At 38.0% G+C, this 18,609-nt stretch overlaps 1 protein-coding gene across 3 annotated transcripts in view; it reads right to left on the bottom strand.

The window, feature by feature from the left end:
* Positions 1 to 18,609, bottom strand: part of IntS3 (integrator complex subunit 3) — a 330,648-nt gene that overhangs the window by 116,779 nt on the left and 195,260 nt on the right. For all 3 annotated transcript variants that reach the window (XM_067136962.2, XM_067136964.2, XM_067136963.2), the window contains one exon: positions 4,127 to 4,273. In XM_067136962.2, coding sequence (XP_066993063.2) covers positions 4,127 to 4,273 — 147 coding nt within the window. The remainder of the gene's footprint in view (positions 1 to 4,126; positions 4,274 to 18,609) is intronic.

Here is an 18,609-nt window from a genome sequence, read left to right as displayed (position 1 = left end):
CAACAGCATGGCCAGGACTAGCAGTGAGCAAAACAACAGTGCTGGCGAACTGTTAAGGCTTGTGATGAAGAAGATGGAATCTGATTATTTGCTTGGTGTGAAAATGGGAAACCACAGGAAACTATCTTCAGGGCTGCCAACAGTGGGGTTCGAACCCACTATCTCCCAGATGCAAGCTCACAGCACTGTCAACGTTTCCAGACTTGGCACAAAAAAAGGTGTTGATTTTCTTGTTATCTTCCTTCGATTTAACATAACTTATGTGTTTACCGCACTTCACATGGTTACTTAAATAGTTTCTTTCACCATGTGCAACTTTTTTTTTTTTGCTAGTGGCTTTACGTCGCACCTACACAGATAGGTCTTATGGCGACGATGGGATAGGAAAGGCCTAGGAGTTGGAAGGAAGCGACCGTGGCCTTAATTAAGGTACAGCCCCAGCATTTGCCTGGTGTGAAAATGGGAAACCACGGAAAACCATCTTCAGGGCTGCCGACAGTGGGATTCAAACCCACTATCTCCCGGATGCAAGCTCACAGCTGCGAGCTCTTAACCGCACGGCCAAGTTGCCCAGTATGTGCAATATTAATATCGCACCCACATACCAGGCAAAAGGTAAATTTTTCCTCCTTTTCTTGATTTCAGTATGTACAGAAAATGAACAGAATATGATTCTTTAAGGGCCGATTGTGTAAACCCTTTGATCTTAGATCAGAGACGAAATTGATTTCGGTTCACGCAAAACTCTGACATTTGTATTGTATAAACGTTAATCTGAGATCAATTTGCACTTAACTAAGATCAACTTTGACTGGAGAAGTTTCTCTGATCAAACTCTTATCTCAGTTCAAGGAGTTGTTTTCTATTCGAGATACAAGAACAGCTTATTGTGAACATAATATTCCCTGTGTTGTTATGATAAATGGTAAGAAAATACACTAAAGTCTAAGCTCATACATTGTTAGCTATACTTGCTGTCTGTATATAGGCAATATTATGCTTCTTACTGCAGTGTAATGTAATAATTCTTTAACATAACCTCGATAAATTGCTTACGTTATTATCGTATCTCGTTCGTATTTTACAGATGTCTGATTACTCTGATTTCTCGGGTATATATTCTGATGATGAAATAGATTAATTTCTTTGGGCTCCCATGTGTTCTGTGAAAGAGGAAATCCAATGGGAGAATTGAGCGATAAGAAGTTTAAACTGAGGTATCACTTGGGAAAAGGTACCGTGGAACAGGTAGAACTCAGGTTGCGTGATATTCTAGTTAAACCTACAAAGAGAAACAAACCTTTGTCTCCAATGCACATGTTGTTACTAACTTTGAGATTCTTTGCCACGGGAAGTTTTCAGGTCAGTCGTTGGTGATTTACTGCATGTAGATGCAGCGACAGTCTGCAGAGCCATTCATTGCGTATGTAATCTTATTGCTACACTGAAACACGAGTTTATCAAAATGCCTTCCGAACAAATTGACGCGAGGGAAATGATGCGTGATTTTATCGATGTACAACGCAGAAGTTTACAGGAATTGTTATGGGTGGTTTTCGTTAAATGTTCAAGTTATTTGTGATGCTAGGCTCAGGTCCCTAAATATCGTAGCAAGATGGCCAAGATCTGCTCACGATAGCAATATTTTCATTAATTCACGAGTGCATGCTCAGTTCAAAACAGGTGACATTCCAGAAGGCATACTCCTGGGAGACAATGGCTATCAGTGTTGTTGTTACTCGCCGACTCCAGTACTTCATGCCGAAACAGCTGCAGAGTGAGCCTTAAAATCAAGCCCATAAAGCAACCAGGTCAGCAATAGAAATAACGTTTGGGGTTGTGAAAAGATGGCTCCCTTGTCTCAGTATGGGGCTACGAGTGAAGTTAGCTCGTGTTCCGGTAATCATAGTCTTGCACAATATTGCTGTAAATGCTGTAGATGAGGTCCCTGATAGAGATGAGGCTGCGTTCGCTGTAAGAAGAGCATTTGAAGAAATTCCAGTACCTGCTGCAAATGACGTTCAAGGAAGAGAAAACACTGCTATAAGGACAGCAATTATTAATAATATATTTAGGTAACAATATTTACAAAAAATATACAGTTGGCTATTACGAAAAGTGGTTCGAACTAAATTATACAAACAGTTTATCTGCAACAAAAATTGCCAAAAACATAATGTACTTGACAACTATATGCATCTAATAATGCCACTATACTATGCAATTAAAACCAATTTTCCTTATTGTCCAGGCCTAACTTTCTCCTTTTCATTAGAATTTCCAATATTTAAATTTCATTATCAAGTTTTAAGGTCTGCATTTTCATTTTGTGCTAGGCAACCATGACTTCATGAGCACATCAGCTGTTTTCGAGGTTGAGTTGTGCAGATCAGCTGATATGGAAGCAGAAGCCTAAAATAGAAGAAGTAAAAGAAGTGTAGGCCTACTGCTTGTCGACAAATTTAACTTACATAATACAAGATTAATGTATTATTTCTCTACTTACTTGTTCAGTACAAATACTTCAGTCATTTTTTTCTTCCTTCCTTTCTTTTGCTCGGCACATAGAATACAAATGAAAACAGATTCACACTGTTCAACGCGACTCGCGACACTCACCTGTTTCTGCGCTGTTGCCAAGCGCTCACATATGAACTGGGATCAAAATTGAACTTTGATTAGTTGATCTTAGATCAGTGTTATACAACATGACAACAGTCTGATCTCAGATCATTTTCTGAACTTAGATTAAAACTGATCTCCAGTCAGTGATGTTTATACAATCAGTCCTAAATGTCTGAAAGTACTGTTTCTTGTTGGATTTAATCATGAATCCTAAAATAAGAATATAGTGTATGAAAATGTCCAAGAACAAATGTCTCAATATCTACTGAAACATCAAAAGGAACCTGGATCACTGAATGTCACATAAAATGATAATATAACCACTCAAGGCAAACACTTCATTAAAATATGTCAAAGCATACATACAAAAATTTACACCATTAAATGAACATGATGCCAACCTTGTGAATAAAGAATATGCACATGGTAAAAAAAAAAAAAAAACATGGAATGAATGTAATTAGTCCAAGAAATACAGGAAACTGTGAAGCATGAAGTTATAACACAAAAATTAGAACACTTCATTAAAAAATGTCAGAACCTTAGAAGGCCAAAACATTCAAGGAACACCAACTTCGTGAACAAAGAACACCACTCACGTGGTCAAAGAATATGGATTAAATCACAAAAAGCGAACGGAGCGGAACAAAGAATTTGCGAAGCAGAGCCTGCTGATACCTAAGGTTCACATGGAAGAACTGTTATCCCGGCTTTAAATTAAATTATAATGATGACACAAATATCACATGGTTAAGAGTACCAATCATATAAAAAAATGAGTTATCGATAATTGTGGACTTGGCTTTGACCCAAGCAAACAATCAACTGCACGGAACTGGGAGCGATTATCAAATGTTAACGTTTAAAACTTTTGTCCGCAAAGTCGTAAAATGACACCGTCCATCCGTAAAACCGCAAAATGCTGCAATTTTTGTAAATTTTATGGATAAACCGTGAAAGTTGGCAGGTATGCACTTGGTGTAGAAGCTACCAGAATTTCCTACTTGCTTATATACTGTGAGAGTGCAACTGTGGGAGCACAAGGTCAGTCAGTCTGGAGTTAGTCTAGAGTGAGGCAGTTGTGAGTGCGTCGATCACGATGAAAAGCAAACAGTATGATATAGTTGTGAGTGCAAGAGGTGTCATTCATTGGCAGCAAGTCCATGAGATAGCTATGAAGACTGAACAAGGACTGCTACTGTGAACTTTTCCAAAACATCACTGCACTGCAAAAAGCCGTGAGGAGAATACGGGTTCAGCACGCTGCTGTGTGGTGAGATTGGCCGAGTGAGTGTATGCAGGCGTGTGTGTGAGCAGAGAAAAACTGTGTCAAGTGGAAAACTCAAATGCGAGTGAACTTGTGATTACCTGTAAATAGTAGCTCATTGAACTTTAGTGAATTTAGTAAATCATGCTTCCTCTCTGTGTAGTAATTTTTCAATTTTAAGGATCCTAATAACCTACCACAATATTTTCTATTTTAATATCAACATGTACTTACTCATCGTTTACTTCCTCAGGAAAGACCTTCTCCTCTAACTGTTCCTTGAGCACAGTGCAAAGACAAGATCCCAAAACAGCAGTAACTTCACTGTTCATATCTTCTTCCTGAATAATAAGTTGCACTAGCCGCTCCATTGCTTGACATCTGAAGAAATTTCAAAATTTTACAATAGAAAACAACTTATTTGTGTTATAATAAACTGCATTCACATTACTGGTATATGCAATAGAAAATAAAAACATTGAAAGTTAGGAACAGACATAAACGATAAGCACAATGCATTGTCAGGAAAGACAATATAACATTAAGTCATAGCAAGTAAAAGAGAAAGTATGAGTTGTTAAGTTGTTTACTATTAGCAAACATAGGGACTGTGCTGACTCGTGCACTAGAGGCAACACCTTTGCTATTTTTTTTTTTTTTTTGCTAGGGGCTTTAAGTCGCACCGACACAGATAGGTCTTATGGCGACGATGGGATAGGAAAGGCCTAGGAGTTGGAAGGAATCGGCCGTGGCCTTAATTAAGGTACAGCCCCAGCATTTGCCTGGTGTGAAAATGGGAAACCACGGAAAACCATTTTCAGGGCTGCCGATAGTGGGATTCGAATCTTCTATCTCCCGGATGCAAGCTCACAGACGCGCGCCTCTACGTGCACGGCCAACTCGCCCGGTACCTTTGCTATTTGAAGGTTGGTATTTGTAGTTGTAATATATTCATGTTCAGTAGAGTTGTTCTACGAATGCAGTAACCTAAAAATTGTGTGTTATTACTGTAAGTATAAGTGTGAAAGTGAGGAGTGTGTGATTTGGTGAGGACTGTGAATTATTCATTTAGTTAGTATAACATAGTGCTGAGCTTATAAAACATATAAATCAAATGTGATACAAATATACCGAGGATGAAGAAACTTCATTCCATGCTTTAAGTATGGTTACAAAACTTCTATATGTAAACATTTCTTCAAGCCATCTAAAGATGAATCATTTTCAAAATGGGAAAAGGTAATTCCCAGAAAAGACAAAAATCTTTCTGATAAGTCTTATGTGTGTGATTCACATTTTTCTGATGAACTTATAGTTATATCAGACTCATCAGACAAAGCAAAGATCGAGAAATTCCTAGAGATAGATATAAACTGAAAACTGTTGCTGACCCTCATCTATTCCCCAATTTGCCACCTCATGAAACAATTAAAGAAATGAAAATCACCCTGCTTAAAAAAAACCTACAAGAAAAGAGAAGAATTCCAGAAAATAAATTATGCAGGACTCGCTGAAAATTAAATTTTGATGCTTGTTCTGAGTGCTGAAAGAAATTAAGTCAGTACAGATGCAACTAAAAAGACAATAAGTTCACTTACAAAAAACTAAAGAGACAGGAACGTAACTTAATGACTATCTGCAATAAACTGAAAGCAGCTAATGCTAAGATTTTGTTGCTAGAAAACAACTAAGAGATTCCAAGTCAATATAATCCAATTATTTAAGTGAGCTGACACTAAACAGAAAGCAAAAGGTGATTCTTGATACCATGCTAAAAAAAGTCATCCAAGAAATAAGAAAGGGATGCAAGATGATAATGAATTCCTCTTAAATACTCTGGTATTTAAAATTAAATCACCTTAAGGGTTACAGCCACTGTTTAAGGCATGAAATACTTCCCCTTCCTTCAAAGGCTCATCTGTGAAAATTTGTTAAAAGTCTTTAGTGCCTCTATCGGGTGAACACCCATGCCATTAGTGCTTTGAGAACTATTTCCGCAATGAGAAGAGAAAAAGCAGTCGCACGGGAATTCTCATACTTCACAAGGTAAAACTAAAAAAGAAAAATAATTTCAGTTTAATACCAATGCATTGCAAGTTGATGGATTCATGAATTTAGGAGAACATGGGAAAAATAAACCCTCAAATCACATGTTGGTGTTCTTTTTTGGGCTTCTATTGCATATTCCACACTCGGTGATATTTTGTCACTAATTTTAATCCAGGTGGTTTTACAACTGAGCCAACGGCCGTAGCTGGGTTGACACACTGGATCCCGTGAGATCTCCGAAGTTAAGCAACAATGAGCGTGGTCAAGAAATGGATGGGTTGCCACGCGTTGTTGGTGGGGGGTAAAGGAATGGAGGAGCGGAACGGAACTGGCCACCCTACTGTACGTAAACTCCAGCTCAGACACACTTCTGCGGAGGTTCAGACCTGCCTTCGGGCAGAATACACCCTTACCTTACCTTTTACAACACGAGCGACGCCAGAATTACTGATTTCACTTCTGACGGAATGCAGTCTAATAAATAGGCGTGGAAATGTTTGGGAATAAATGAGAAAGAAGGGAAGGTTATATGGTCTATTCCTAGCCTTTCTGATGAAAGTAGGAAACTTTGGAACTTTTCAGATGCTGTACATATAAACAAGTGCATCAGGAAAAGGAAAGTCTATTCTCCCACAAGCCCCGCCCCATTTCCCCACTCCACTTCCTTGCAGCAACACGTCTTGTATCTCGACTGCGGGAGCAAGTCAGTCGAGAGCTGGACTCCGTAGTCAGAGAACACGGGTGATATAAGCGGGCCACGTAACATAAGTTAATTTTCGTTCTTCATAACTTAATCTAAATATTGTTCCTGTTTATTCACCATTTTTCAACCTTAATTCGATTTGTATTATCCATTTTACAGACTAAAATCAACTTAAGACTCGTTATCTGATCAGGACAGCAACTCCAGGGTCTGAAACCTCCTTGATATTCTCCTAGTTCTTTCTCACGTTGTAAACTTATCCTATTAAAGATGATTATTGAAAATATTTTGTATGTTATATCTAGGAGTGAGATTCCCCTGTAGTTATTAGGGTCAGTTTTGTCTCCTTTCTTGTGCAGTGGGTGAATGAGGGCTGTTGTCCAGTATTCTGTCAGTTCTTCTTTAATCCAGATAAAGACAAGTTGTTGATGGAGGGCAACTTTTGCTGATCTTCCTGCATATTTCCAGATTTCTGCAACGGTCTCATCTTCTCCTGGTGCTTTGTAGTTTTTTAATTTATTTAGTGCTTGGTAGACTTCCTTTATTGTGGGGGGATTGATGTTTTCTGGTGGTGTTTTTATTGGGGTGTTGGTGTCCAAATGAAGGAGTTCTGTAGTTTCCTCACAATTTAGAAGCTTCTTGAAATACTTAGCCAGAATTTCTGCACTGTCTTTATTGTTATGAGCCAGCTTACCATTTTCATCCTTCATCAGTACGGTCGGGGGTTCATATTTTTGGAGCTGTTTTCTTAAGTTTTTGTAGTAGTCACTTGGTTGAGTTTTATTGAATTCTTCTTCAATTAATTGCAATGTGTCCTTATGATGCTGTCTTTTTATTCTTAAGATTTGGGTAGTTTCTTTTCTCTGTTTTACTAGATTTTGATAGGATATTTCTGATTTTTGGGACTAATGTAACAGCCATGCCCGATGTCTTTTCTCCACTGTTTCATCACATTCACTGTTCCACCACTGGTGTTTTTTACGTGGTTTAATTAGAGCCAGGTCTTCTGCAATTTGTTTAAGGTTGTGTACTAAGTCTTCAAGTTTATCTGTGATTTTTTATTTTTTTCAGTTGCTTTTGGTAATTTTCATTGTTGATTAGCTGGGTAGGATCTATTTTTCTTTTAGTTTTAGGGGCTTGCTTTTGTAGTCTACTCTCGGGAGTGAGCTTAATTTTTATTTATTTTAACTACGTAGTGATCTGAACCTGTGTCTATTCCTTGGAGGACTTTGACATTATAGATCTCTTTGTGGTGGTATTTATCCATGCAGATGTGATCCAGTTGCCATTCTCCTTTAATGTAGTCAGGGTGTTTCCATGTTTTGAGTTTTTGAGGTTCTCTCTTAAAACATGATTTTGAGATTAAATTATGGTTTCTACACAGGGCAACTAGTCACTCTCCATTTTTATTTGTTTTCCTGTGTGCTGGCCAATTTCCGATGATGTCACGATATTTTCTTTCTCTGCCTAGTGTGCCCGTTGCATTTTCTGACTTGTTTCAAAATGGCGTCAAGTAGAGGTATGGACCACACAGGCCGGAATTGTATGAAAAGAATCTTAAGTTAGAAGTTTATAGGAGGCCATGACCAAGTTGGAGCATACAATTTTGAAAGGCTGTGAGGAGAGAACAGAACAGTATCAAATTAATTGTTTCGAAAAAACAAGTAAAATATAAGATATTATCATTATTATTACACTTACCAAATTGAAGAGATAGAGAACAGACGTACATCAATTCAGCTGCGACGGAAAAGGAGACTAATTGCTATGATAGTCAAAAGTACGGAGATATTACCCGAGTTAAATGAGAAAATGCGGCGTAATACTTGTTATTCAACATTGAAGAGTGGAATCGCGGCGTGAAATAAGAAAATTTGATTCGAATACGTTCACTAGTTGGACCAATAAGAAGTAAAACGACACGTCGAAGCTCATAAAAAACAGAGCTCAGAGAAGAAGAGAATATTCAGAGATCATCTTCTGAGAAGAGAAATTAAGGAATAATTAAGCCTTCGAGAATAGAATTATCACACAAAAATTATAGATTCTTTAAAAATGATAAGATTGAAGACAATGGACCAAGTGATAGATACTCGATTGATCGGATTAATAAGAAGGACATAAGGATATTGACAAGAGATTATTATTTTAAGAAGCCTTAAAAATGAACAATTACTCGTTGGAATTATTGGATTTCATCACTAGCTCAAGAATGAAGAAGATGTCTTGCTAATTTCGAGGTGGACCGACCTGGAGATCAATATGAACCAGCCAGAAGACCAGACCTGATGAGGGGAAAGACTCCAGCCATTCCATAGACCGCAGCCAGCCGAGGACCAGAGATGTGAAGTGGAGAGCTACAGAAGTCGCCGTACTTGCTGAATGATGAGCTAAGTTCGCTAGATATTGGTTCTTAATTAAGCTAGACATAATTATCTAGTATAATTTACAATAAGTGTGAAATATTTAAGAAGTGAAGTGACACATTTGAATTACAGTGGTACCTCGGTTCTCCGTTTTTCAAGGGACCATGAAAATAAAACTTACAACATGGGAAAACGGAAAATCCGGGAATGAATGAAAACCATCAACAATTTGGCTAAACACCACAAAAATGAAATATGTATAATTATAATCCTACAAATCTCCTAAACCAAACCAAATTATAGGCCCAATGGGACTTTGCCTGCCAACCGACCGCTGCTCAGCCCGAAGGCCTGCAGATTATGAGGTGATGCATGGTCAGTGTGACGAATCCTCTCGGCCGATATTCCTGGCTCTCTAGATCCGGGTCGCCATCTCACCATTAGATAGCTCCTCAATTAAAGGTAATCACGTAGGATGAGTGGACCTGGAATCAGACATATCCAGGCAAAACTGCCTGACGTGGTCGGAATCAAACCCGGGCCCTCTGGATAAGAGGCAAGCATGTTAGATCACGAAACCGCATTAATTACCAGTACGCGAGTTCAAAATCTTGATAATTTATATTCAATTTTACAGGGGAATCTTCATCAGTTTCCCATGAAAACTTCTTTCAGTTCAGCAACTTCGATTAGCCAAACTCTTCGAAAAATCTAATAACGCCAAGCCAAACGACAATCGACCACAAGTAGTTTTTAATTCTCTCATCTAATAAAATAAAGCACATTAGATACAAAAGCGCCCAAAATGATGGCGAAATCCCTTCTTTTCTTAATCTTTCATTGTAATTTGGTCTCCGGTATACTGTTCGCAGGCAGTTTTTGGAAATCTTGTACCTGTACCGCCGCCGCGTACATTAGGCCTACATCGACTTTTAAAGGTTATGTTGAACTCGAAAACATGGTTTCAAATGTAAGTATCGATTCTCAAAAGTTCTCGAATGCATTATATTCAATTCTGCCTGTCACTAATCCAATCAAATTGGAAAGATAAAAGAAATAGCATCAAAACTTCAGAAATTACGGTTATTCATGACCTTGTGATCATCTGGAAAGCGCGCTCGCTGCACATGTCAGTACGAGTTGGAAATGATACAAACAATTTAAATGAAACGTGCGCAAATAAAACGACTGCTGTTTTCGGTATTTTAACACAAAAACGTAAAATTCCCAGTCTTACATTAGGACCTAAACAGTAATAGGCAATCCCAAGACCTCACGTGGCTTTCTTTTTTAATGTAAGGTGTAACATCTGTTCTGGTCTCGCTAACAAAATCCTGAATGTAGGATGTTAAAAGGTTTGTTTTTTTCACCTATTCAATACATATAAGTTTTATAAATTAGGAATTTATTGTAGATTCCACTTGAGACATGTTTCGCCCTTCATTGAGGGCATCATCAGTCAAAATATCACCTCAAGGTAAAAAATCAGGTAACTGGTTAGTAGTAGACATGTACAAATTATTACATATTATTAACAACATATAAAGATTAAGTATGGGAAAAAAATTTTTTTGCACAAAAGTGATGGTTGAACATGTAGGTTTAGATGAAAAGTCAGCACCAATGCCTAAAAATAACAAAGTAGAGTTCTGCAGTGGTGCTCTGGAGAAACAGTTGACGCAATCATATGAAAATAAAAAGTTTAAAAAATATTTACAATAAAACAATTAAGGGCGAAAAGGTGGAGTGTTTGGCATCAATGTTAGTAACCAAAAATTGATGTCAAAGGTTGAACAGTTGAGATAAAGTTTTTTAAAAAATATTTACATTTATCATTCAGCGTAAATGTTTGTAATAAAAACTAATGTTAATGATTGGTAACTATATAGTAATTACATTATCTAATTGAAAGTTGAGAATTTACAATTATATACATATTAACACAAGAGCAGCTGGTGCGCAAGGATAAAAAATTTTAGTACCAAGTGCGTCCTGATGTTTTAGAGGTTGGAAGAAAGAATTAGCATTGACATTTCAGAAATATGTAGAGCAGATTATTTTAGTTAAAAATCACCGGGGGTAGGGGAAATTTTTATAGCCAAATGAGGTTTTATAGGCATCAAGCTGAAAGTTTTCCAGTTGAAGCGCCGAGATCGGGACGGAGACTGGTCAGTGTGGCTGGAGATTCATGGGTAATCCGTGCGTTTGAACGACAACAATGGTGACAGTTAAAGTGGGTAATTGCTAATTAGGAAAATGTTGTGGGTTGAAACATCTGCTTATTCTTTTAGTTGACTTCTGTAGCATCGATTGTGATGTAGAGACATCGGTGTGAAATGCCGGTGAGACAAAATGATATTGTTCCGTGGAATAAAATAAGGCGGACTACGGGATGAAGTTGTTGGTCTTTACTGGTCTGGTGAGATAGAATAGAGTTGCTTGTGTTGTGGACTGCTGTGGAGAGATTAGAAAGTATACGGCAACTGCAGAGTCAGAGCGTTAAAGCTGAGGTGTGGCATCTTCTTATTCTGACTGCGAAGAGGAGCCGTAGTGGCCCGCCATATTTGTGCCGATGTGCACTGGGTTCCGGCGAGTTGTTGAAAGTTGTATTTTAAGAAGTGGAAGTTATCTGTAATTGAGACGTTAATAGTATTAGTTGGTGTGTAAGAAAGGTTTATGGTAAGTAATGAAGAGTGAATGTTATGTTACGTACCTGATGTGTCGCTGAGAGGTGATTGTTGATGAGTAATGGTGGACTAAGAAGGAGGCTCAGTCGGTAATACGCACATGCGGTTAGCAATGGCGGCGGGAGGAGTGGATAGCTTTGGGGGGGAGGGGCATGGGCGGAGTCATGCGCAAAGGTGAGCTGTCAGAATAGAGGAAGGTAGAGTGGAGGGGCGAGCTAGTTGTGTATTGGGAGTGCAGGTTGATGTAGTGTTGGTTTATAAAAGGGGGGGGGGATAAGGAACCGAAAGTTACGCGGATAATATTGATGCCTTTAGTTAATGTGATGAATGTTATTTGCTTGTGTTGGGTGTTTTACAACTTTATCGAACACATTTAACCCTTGCACAACACCTATCCCCTCTTGAATGGCAATCTTTCCTAAGACATACTGACAATAAATTAACCAACGTACTAGAAAAGAAACAAGACACATTAAACCTCAAACTAGCCCATCTGAAGGGAACCAAACCAAGCACATCAAACCACAATAAGAACAATGATACTACATCCATTATTTCAAACAACACCCCTACTACCATCAATTTGTCTGACACCACCTTCTCTGACATAGAAATGAACCTCCTAAACAGAGGCCTTAAACACAATTGGCCTAACCCCAATACTATCGATGACCTAACCACCACTATTGCAGAAGTAGAATCCAACATTAGTAAACAGATCACCACAGAGAAACAAAATGACATCAGACACGAAATAAAAAAGAAACTGCCCTCCCTAGTTAATGAGTTAAAAACCAACAAAAACAGTACCCTCTCAAAACAAATCCATGCCTTAAAGACCAAAATAAACACCAATAACGTTATAGTAACAAAAGCCGACAAAGGTAACACAACTGTACTCATGAACAAACAGGACTACATCAAAAAAACTGAAGAATTCTTTTCCGACACAACCTACACCACCATCAACAAGGATCCTATACCAAAAGTACAACGCAACTTAAAAACCCTTCTCAAAAATTCAACTTTCCTCTTAAATGACCATGAAATCTTTAAACTAGTCAACATGAATCCAACTTTACCCACAGCCAAGTCCTTACCCAAAACCCACAAAAAAGACATCCCCATCCGACCAATTATCAACAGTAGAGGCAGTCCAACATACAAAACTTCAAGATTTCTACACTACTTTCTCAAAAAACACTACAAATTCAACAACAAATACCCCATTAAGAACTCAATTGACCTATGTCAAACCCTGAATAAATTTACACTGCAACCAAACCACATTCTATGTTCCTTTGACATCACTAACATGTATCCGAACATCCCAGTTCTCGAAACCATCAACATCATAAAAAACAACCTCTCCAAACACAGTGGACTAAGCAAAATAGAAATTGATGAGTTCATTAAAATATTAACCTTTGTATTGAACAATAATTACTTCACGTTCAACAACAAGATTTACCATCAAAATGGCTTAGCTATGGGAGACCCTATTTCTGGCATTCTAGCGAACATCTATATGGACAACTTAGAACACAATAAAATTATAAACTCCATCGATGGTATTCATCTTTGGCTCCGCTATGTCGACGACACATTAGTAATCATCGATAAACAGTGCAACAACAGCGACAACATCCTCACATTCCTAAACACTTTAGACAACAACATAAAATTCACAAAAGAAGATGAGGACAACGGCTCCATCAATTTTTTAGACATCAACATCACACGAATGGACAACGCTTTTGAGTTTCAAATACACAGAAAACCCTCCTTCACCCCACTAACAATAAACAATAATTCCTTACACCCAAACTCCCATAAACAAGCCCCTTACTACAGTTTAATATACAGAGCTTTAAAAATCCCCCTTTCACCTACCAATCTGAAAAAAGAACTTGATTACATAACAGATATTGCCAAGTTCAATGGCTTCAACACCAACATGATCAACAAGATCATCAACAAAGTAAAACTAAAATTAACAACAAATCTTTCCCCAATAAAACCCAATAAACACAAATACGCAACTTTCACATACACTAATCCAGTTATCCACCAGATAGCCAACCCCCTAAAAAAGCACGAAGTCAACATTGCTTTCAAAACGCAGAACACGAACCAGAACATATTTTTCAACCAGAACTCTGTCAACCCAAGAAGAAACCTCTACGCGGGCTCAGGTATTTACAGACTCACCTGTTCACAATGCAACTCCTCGTACATCGGACAAACTGGCCGAAGCTTCCAAACCCGTTATCTAGAACACTACAATGCCCAAAAACATAATAAATTTTCCGCAATGAGCACCCACATGAGGGACACTGGCCACCACTTCACCACAATAGAACAAGACTTAACAATCCTAAAAAAAGTCGAGAAGGGCAAACTAATGACTGAGTTTGAGAACCTATACATCTATCTAGACCAACACTTCAACAAGGATAAAAACCTCAACGAGATAATAGATTTAAAAAACCCCCTTTATGAACAAATTCCCACCTTACTACAAAAAATAAATTTTCAAGGCAACAACTTGTCTAAAATCTTCAATACCACATTAACTAACTCACCCAGCACGTCGACATTTACCCCCCTACCCCCCACCTCCCCCTTTCTGACCAATTCCCCCACACACAACGACAGCAAGCCCACACGTCCTCCCACCCAAGCACCCCCCCCTCCACCACGACCCCACCGATACAACACGAGAAATAAGAACCACCCGACCTTCAAAAACAATACAACACCCAACACAAGCAAATAACATTCATCACATTAACTAAAGGCATCAATATTATCCGCGTAACTTTCGGTTCCTTATCCCCCTCCCTTTTATAAACCAACACTACATCAACCTGCACTCCCAATACACAACTAGCTCGCCCCTCCACTCTACCTTCCTCTATTCTGACAGCTCACCTTTGCGCATGACTCCGCCCATGCCCCTCCCCCCCAAAGCTATCCACTCCTCCCGCCGCCATTGCTAACCGCATGTGCGTATTACCGACTGAGCCTCCTTCTTAGTCCACCATTACTCATCAACAATCACCTCTCAGCGACACATCAGGTACGTAACATAACATTCACTCTTCATTACTTACCATAAACCTTTCTTACACACCAACTAATACTATTAACGTCTCAATTACAGATAACTTCCACTTCTTAAAATACAACTTTCAACAACTCGCCGGAACCCAGTGCACATCGGCACAAATATGGCGGGCCACTACGGCTCCTCTTCGCAGTCAGAATAAGAAGATGCCACACCTCAGCTTTAACGCTCTGACTCTGCAGTTGCCGTATACTTTCTAATCTCTCCACAGCAGTCCACAACACAAGCAACTCTATTCTATCTCACCAGACCAGTAAAGACCAACAACTTCATCCCGTAGTCCGCCTTATTTTATTCCACGGAACAATATCATTTTGTCTCACCGGCATTTCACACCGATGTCTCTACATCACAATCGATGCTACAGAAGTCAACTAAAAGAATAAGCAGATGTTTCAACCCACAACATTTTCCTAATTAGCAATTACCCACTTTAACTGTCACCATTGTTGTCGTTCAAACGCACGGATTACCCATGAATCTCCAGCCACACTGACCAGTCTCCGTCCCGATCTCGGCGCTTCAACTGGAAAACTTTCAGCTTGATGCCTATAAAACCTCATTTGGCTATAAAAATTTCCCCTACCCCCGGTGATTTTTAACTAAAATAATCTGCTCTACATATTTCTGAAATGTCAATGCTAATTCTTTCTTCCAACCTCTAAAACATCAGGACGCACTTGGTACTAAAATTTTTTATCCTTGCGCACCAGCTGCTCTTGTGTTAATATGTATATAATTGTAAATTCTCAACTTTCAATTAGATAATGTAATTACTATATAGTTACCAATCATTAACATTAGTTTTTATTACAAACATTTACGCTGAATGATAAATGTAAATATTTTTTAAAAAACTTTATCTCAACTGTTCAACCTTTGACATCAATTTTTGGTTACTAACATTGATGCCAAACACTCCACCTTTTCGCCCTTAATTGTTTTATTGTAAATATTTTTTAAACTTTTTATTTTCATATGATTGCGTCAACTGTTTCTCCAGAGCACCACTGCAGAACTCTACTTTGTTATTTTTAGGCATTGGTGCTGACTTTTCATCTAAACCTACATGTTCAACCATCACTTTTGTGCAAAAAAATTTTTTTCCCATACTTAATCTTTATATGTTGTTAATAATATGTAATAATTTGTACATGTCTACTACTAACCAGTTACCTGATTTTTTACCTTGAGGTGATATTTTGACTGATGATGCCCTCAATGAAGGGCGAAACATGTCTCAAGTGGAATCTACAATAAATTCCTAATTTATAAAACTTATATGTATTGAATAGGTGAAAAAAACAAACCTTTTAACATCCTACATTCAGTATCTTCAATACGGATAACAATGATTTTTATCACTTGCAACATAATCCTGTACGATAATATTAAAATACTGTATTAAATCTGTGTTAACAAGGAGCAGTTTCGATTCCTGCCTGAAAGCCCAGTTACTCTACTGTGCCCTGAGGAAAGTGCCGAAAACCTGTTCGAACGTTTGACGAAACTCGTTCCATCTTCAAGCAGAGCTGTCGAAATGCGCCATGTCTCCTTACAATTGTTGTGGCCACTCTCTCCTTTATGATTTTCCGAGATCCTCTAAACAATACCACCCGAATGCGATGCTAAGATGGTCCCTTACGCAAGTCCACCGCCAATCGCTTTTCCAGTACCAGTACGGTACTTACTGTAATTATCGCAATTAACGTAAGAAATTTCATTTTTTGTCCGTATTGAACTGAGAATTACAATAAATAAACTTTTTAATGTCCACCTATTCAATACAATAATAATGTTGTTATATAGATGTAATTACAACATACTAATTATATACAGTACAAGTTTTGACGCATTTTTGCGTCATCTTGAGCTGTACAAAGAAACGGAAAATGGGCAAATTATGTAAAACTCATGATAAACCTTAAATTGTGCGTAATATAAAACCCTATGATGTCTACAATAAAAACAATGGCACCTAGTAAAAACTTGTTGAACAAGTAGAAGACTTGCGAGTCAAACATATACTGAACAGTTCTCAAGTTGATTGATGTGTCTGAATTCTTGAACTGAGTTTATTATTTTAAGGCTGACCAAAAATCCAGTTCCAAATTGTGGGACATTCTTCATCACTCTCTTCCCAGGTATACCTTTATAAAGTCTGTACCTTTGAGATTACAAGGCATCCTGGTCAGTGTTTCTAATTTCTTGTAATCCCATGATAAGAATTTTGTGTTGGTCCATTATGTCGGTGATCACTTTTAGTTTACCGGTTTGCATAAGCGAGTTTGTATTGTGTGTAGAGAAGTAGGTTATCTGCTTTGGTTTGATTCTTGACTTGTCTCGTTCGTGTATGTGGTACTGGGGTATTTCTGTGCCTCCGACTTCACGGTATCTCTTAAGTGGCAGCCCACCGTATTCGAATGCTTCCTTCTCTGAACTCTTGGTTCAGCTAGTGGAGTATTTATTAAAAGACCTTCTATGGTTGACTGTCAAGGTGTCACCTGTGTGAAATTACAACTCTGGATGTGATCCAGTGAGGTGATAACGAGGCCGCTCCTCTGGAGTACAAACGCCATGTGCAGCCATCCCTAACCTGGAGAACACGCTGCATAATGGATTCCAGTGGCATTTCCTTCACTGTGGAGACCATCACCTCATAACATTCTATCCACTACAAACTGATATTTAACAAAAGTGAATTCATTTCCATATTTGCCAGTATGCTTCTGGAAATGATATGCTCGTAGTACCAGGTGTTGGATGTATTTTATTTTAATATCTTTTATGATAAATGTTATGTTTCTGACACGATTAAATAAACAAATTTGCGTATTTCACAGTCATACAGCGTTGGATATATAAAGATTACAATGCAGGCATGAACTTTACACAATTTTCTAAACCACCCCAAGCTGAGAAAAAGTTACCTTACAAAATTTGTAACAGCTTTTTTTTCTTGGAACCATGGAATTATAAAATTTATAAATGATGTATTAAATATTACATTGGATATTGCATTAAAATTTGATTTCAATCAGATAATTGATTTTTAAGAAACAATTTCTTAACTGTAAAACACATTTAAAAATGGGAACTTTTTGTGTTCTACCTGTGATAAAAATATTCAAATATAAATAAAAAATTCCAAACCAACCAATGTGAAATGAAACAAAAAAATTATGAAGCTATTGGATTTTCTCTAGTCTGCCTCCTTTGTAGGCATATTGATTATTTCATAAACCACCTCCAAACTCAAGTGCACATAATATTTTGTTCAAGCGGAATGGCTATGCATGTTAACGTACTCTGGCTATGCAGCCAAGCTCTGCATTCGAGACACAGATGGGTTAGAACTCCACAGTCAGCTGACCTGAGAATGGTTTTCTGTGTTTTCCCATTTTAACTTCCAGACAAATGCCAGGACAGTTCCTATTCATAGGCTACAGCTGATTCCTTCCACCTCCTTACCCTATTTCATTCATCATCATTCATTTCTTCTTCATTAGCTCCTCAACTAAGGTGGGTGACAGGGAGGGCATCCAGTCGTAAAAAGCATCCCTTATAATTTCATTTCACTTCATCCCCGAACCTGTATCAAGAAATGAGACTAAGGAGGCAAACATGCATGCATACAATAATAGCTTCAATTAATACAGTTCGAACTCATATCTCCTGTCCTGATGTTCCATTTGGTTTCCTGGCCAAAAGAAAAAGAGGGGAAAAAAAGAGTGTGTATATTTAATTTTCACATCCGCATTGTAATCAAAATAACTTTCACT

The sequence above is a fragment of the Anabrus simplex genome, chromosome 1, assembly GCF_040414725.1.
Source record: "Anabrus simplex isolate iqAnaSimp1 chromosome 1, ASM4041472v1, whole genome shotgun sequence".
Lineage (NCBI taxonomy): Eukaryota > Metazoa > Arthropoda > Insecta > Orthoptera > Tettigoniidae > Anabrus > Anabrus simplex.
Note: the sequence above shows the minus strand (reverse complement) of the source record. Positions and strands in the feature narration are given on the sequence as shown.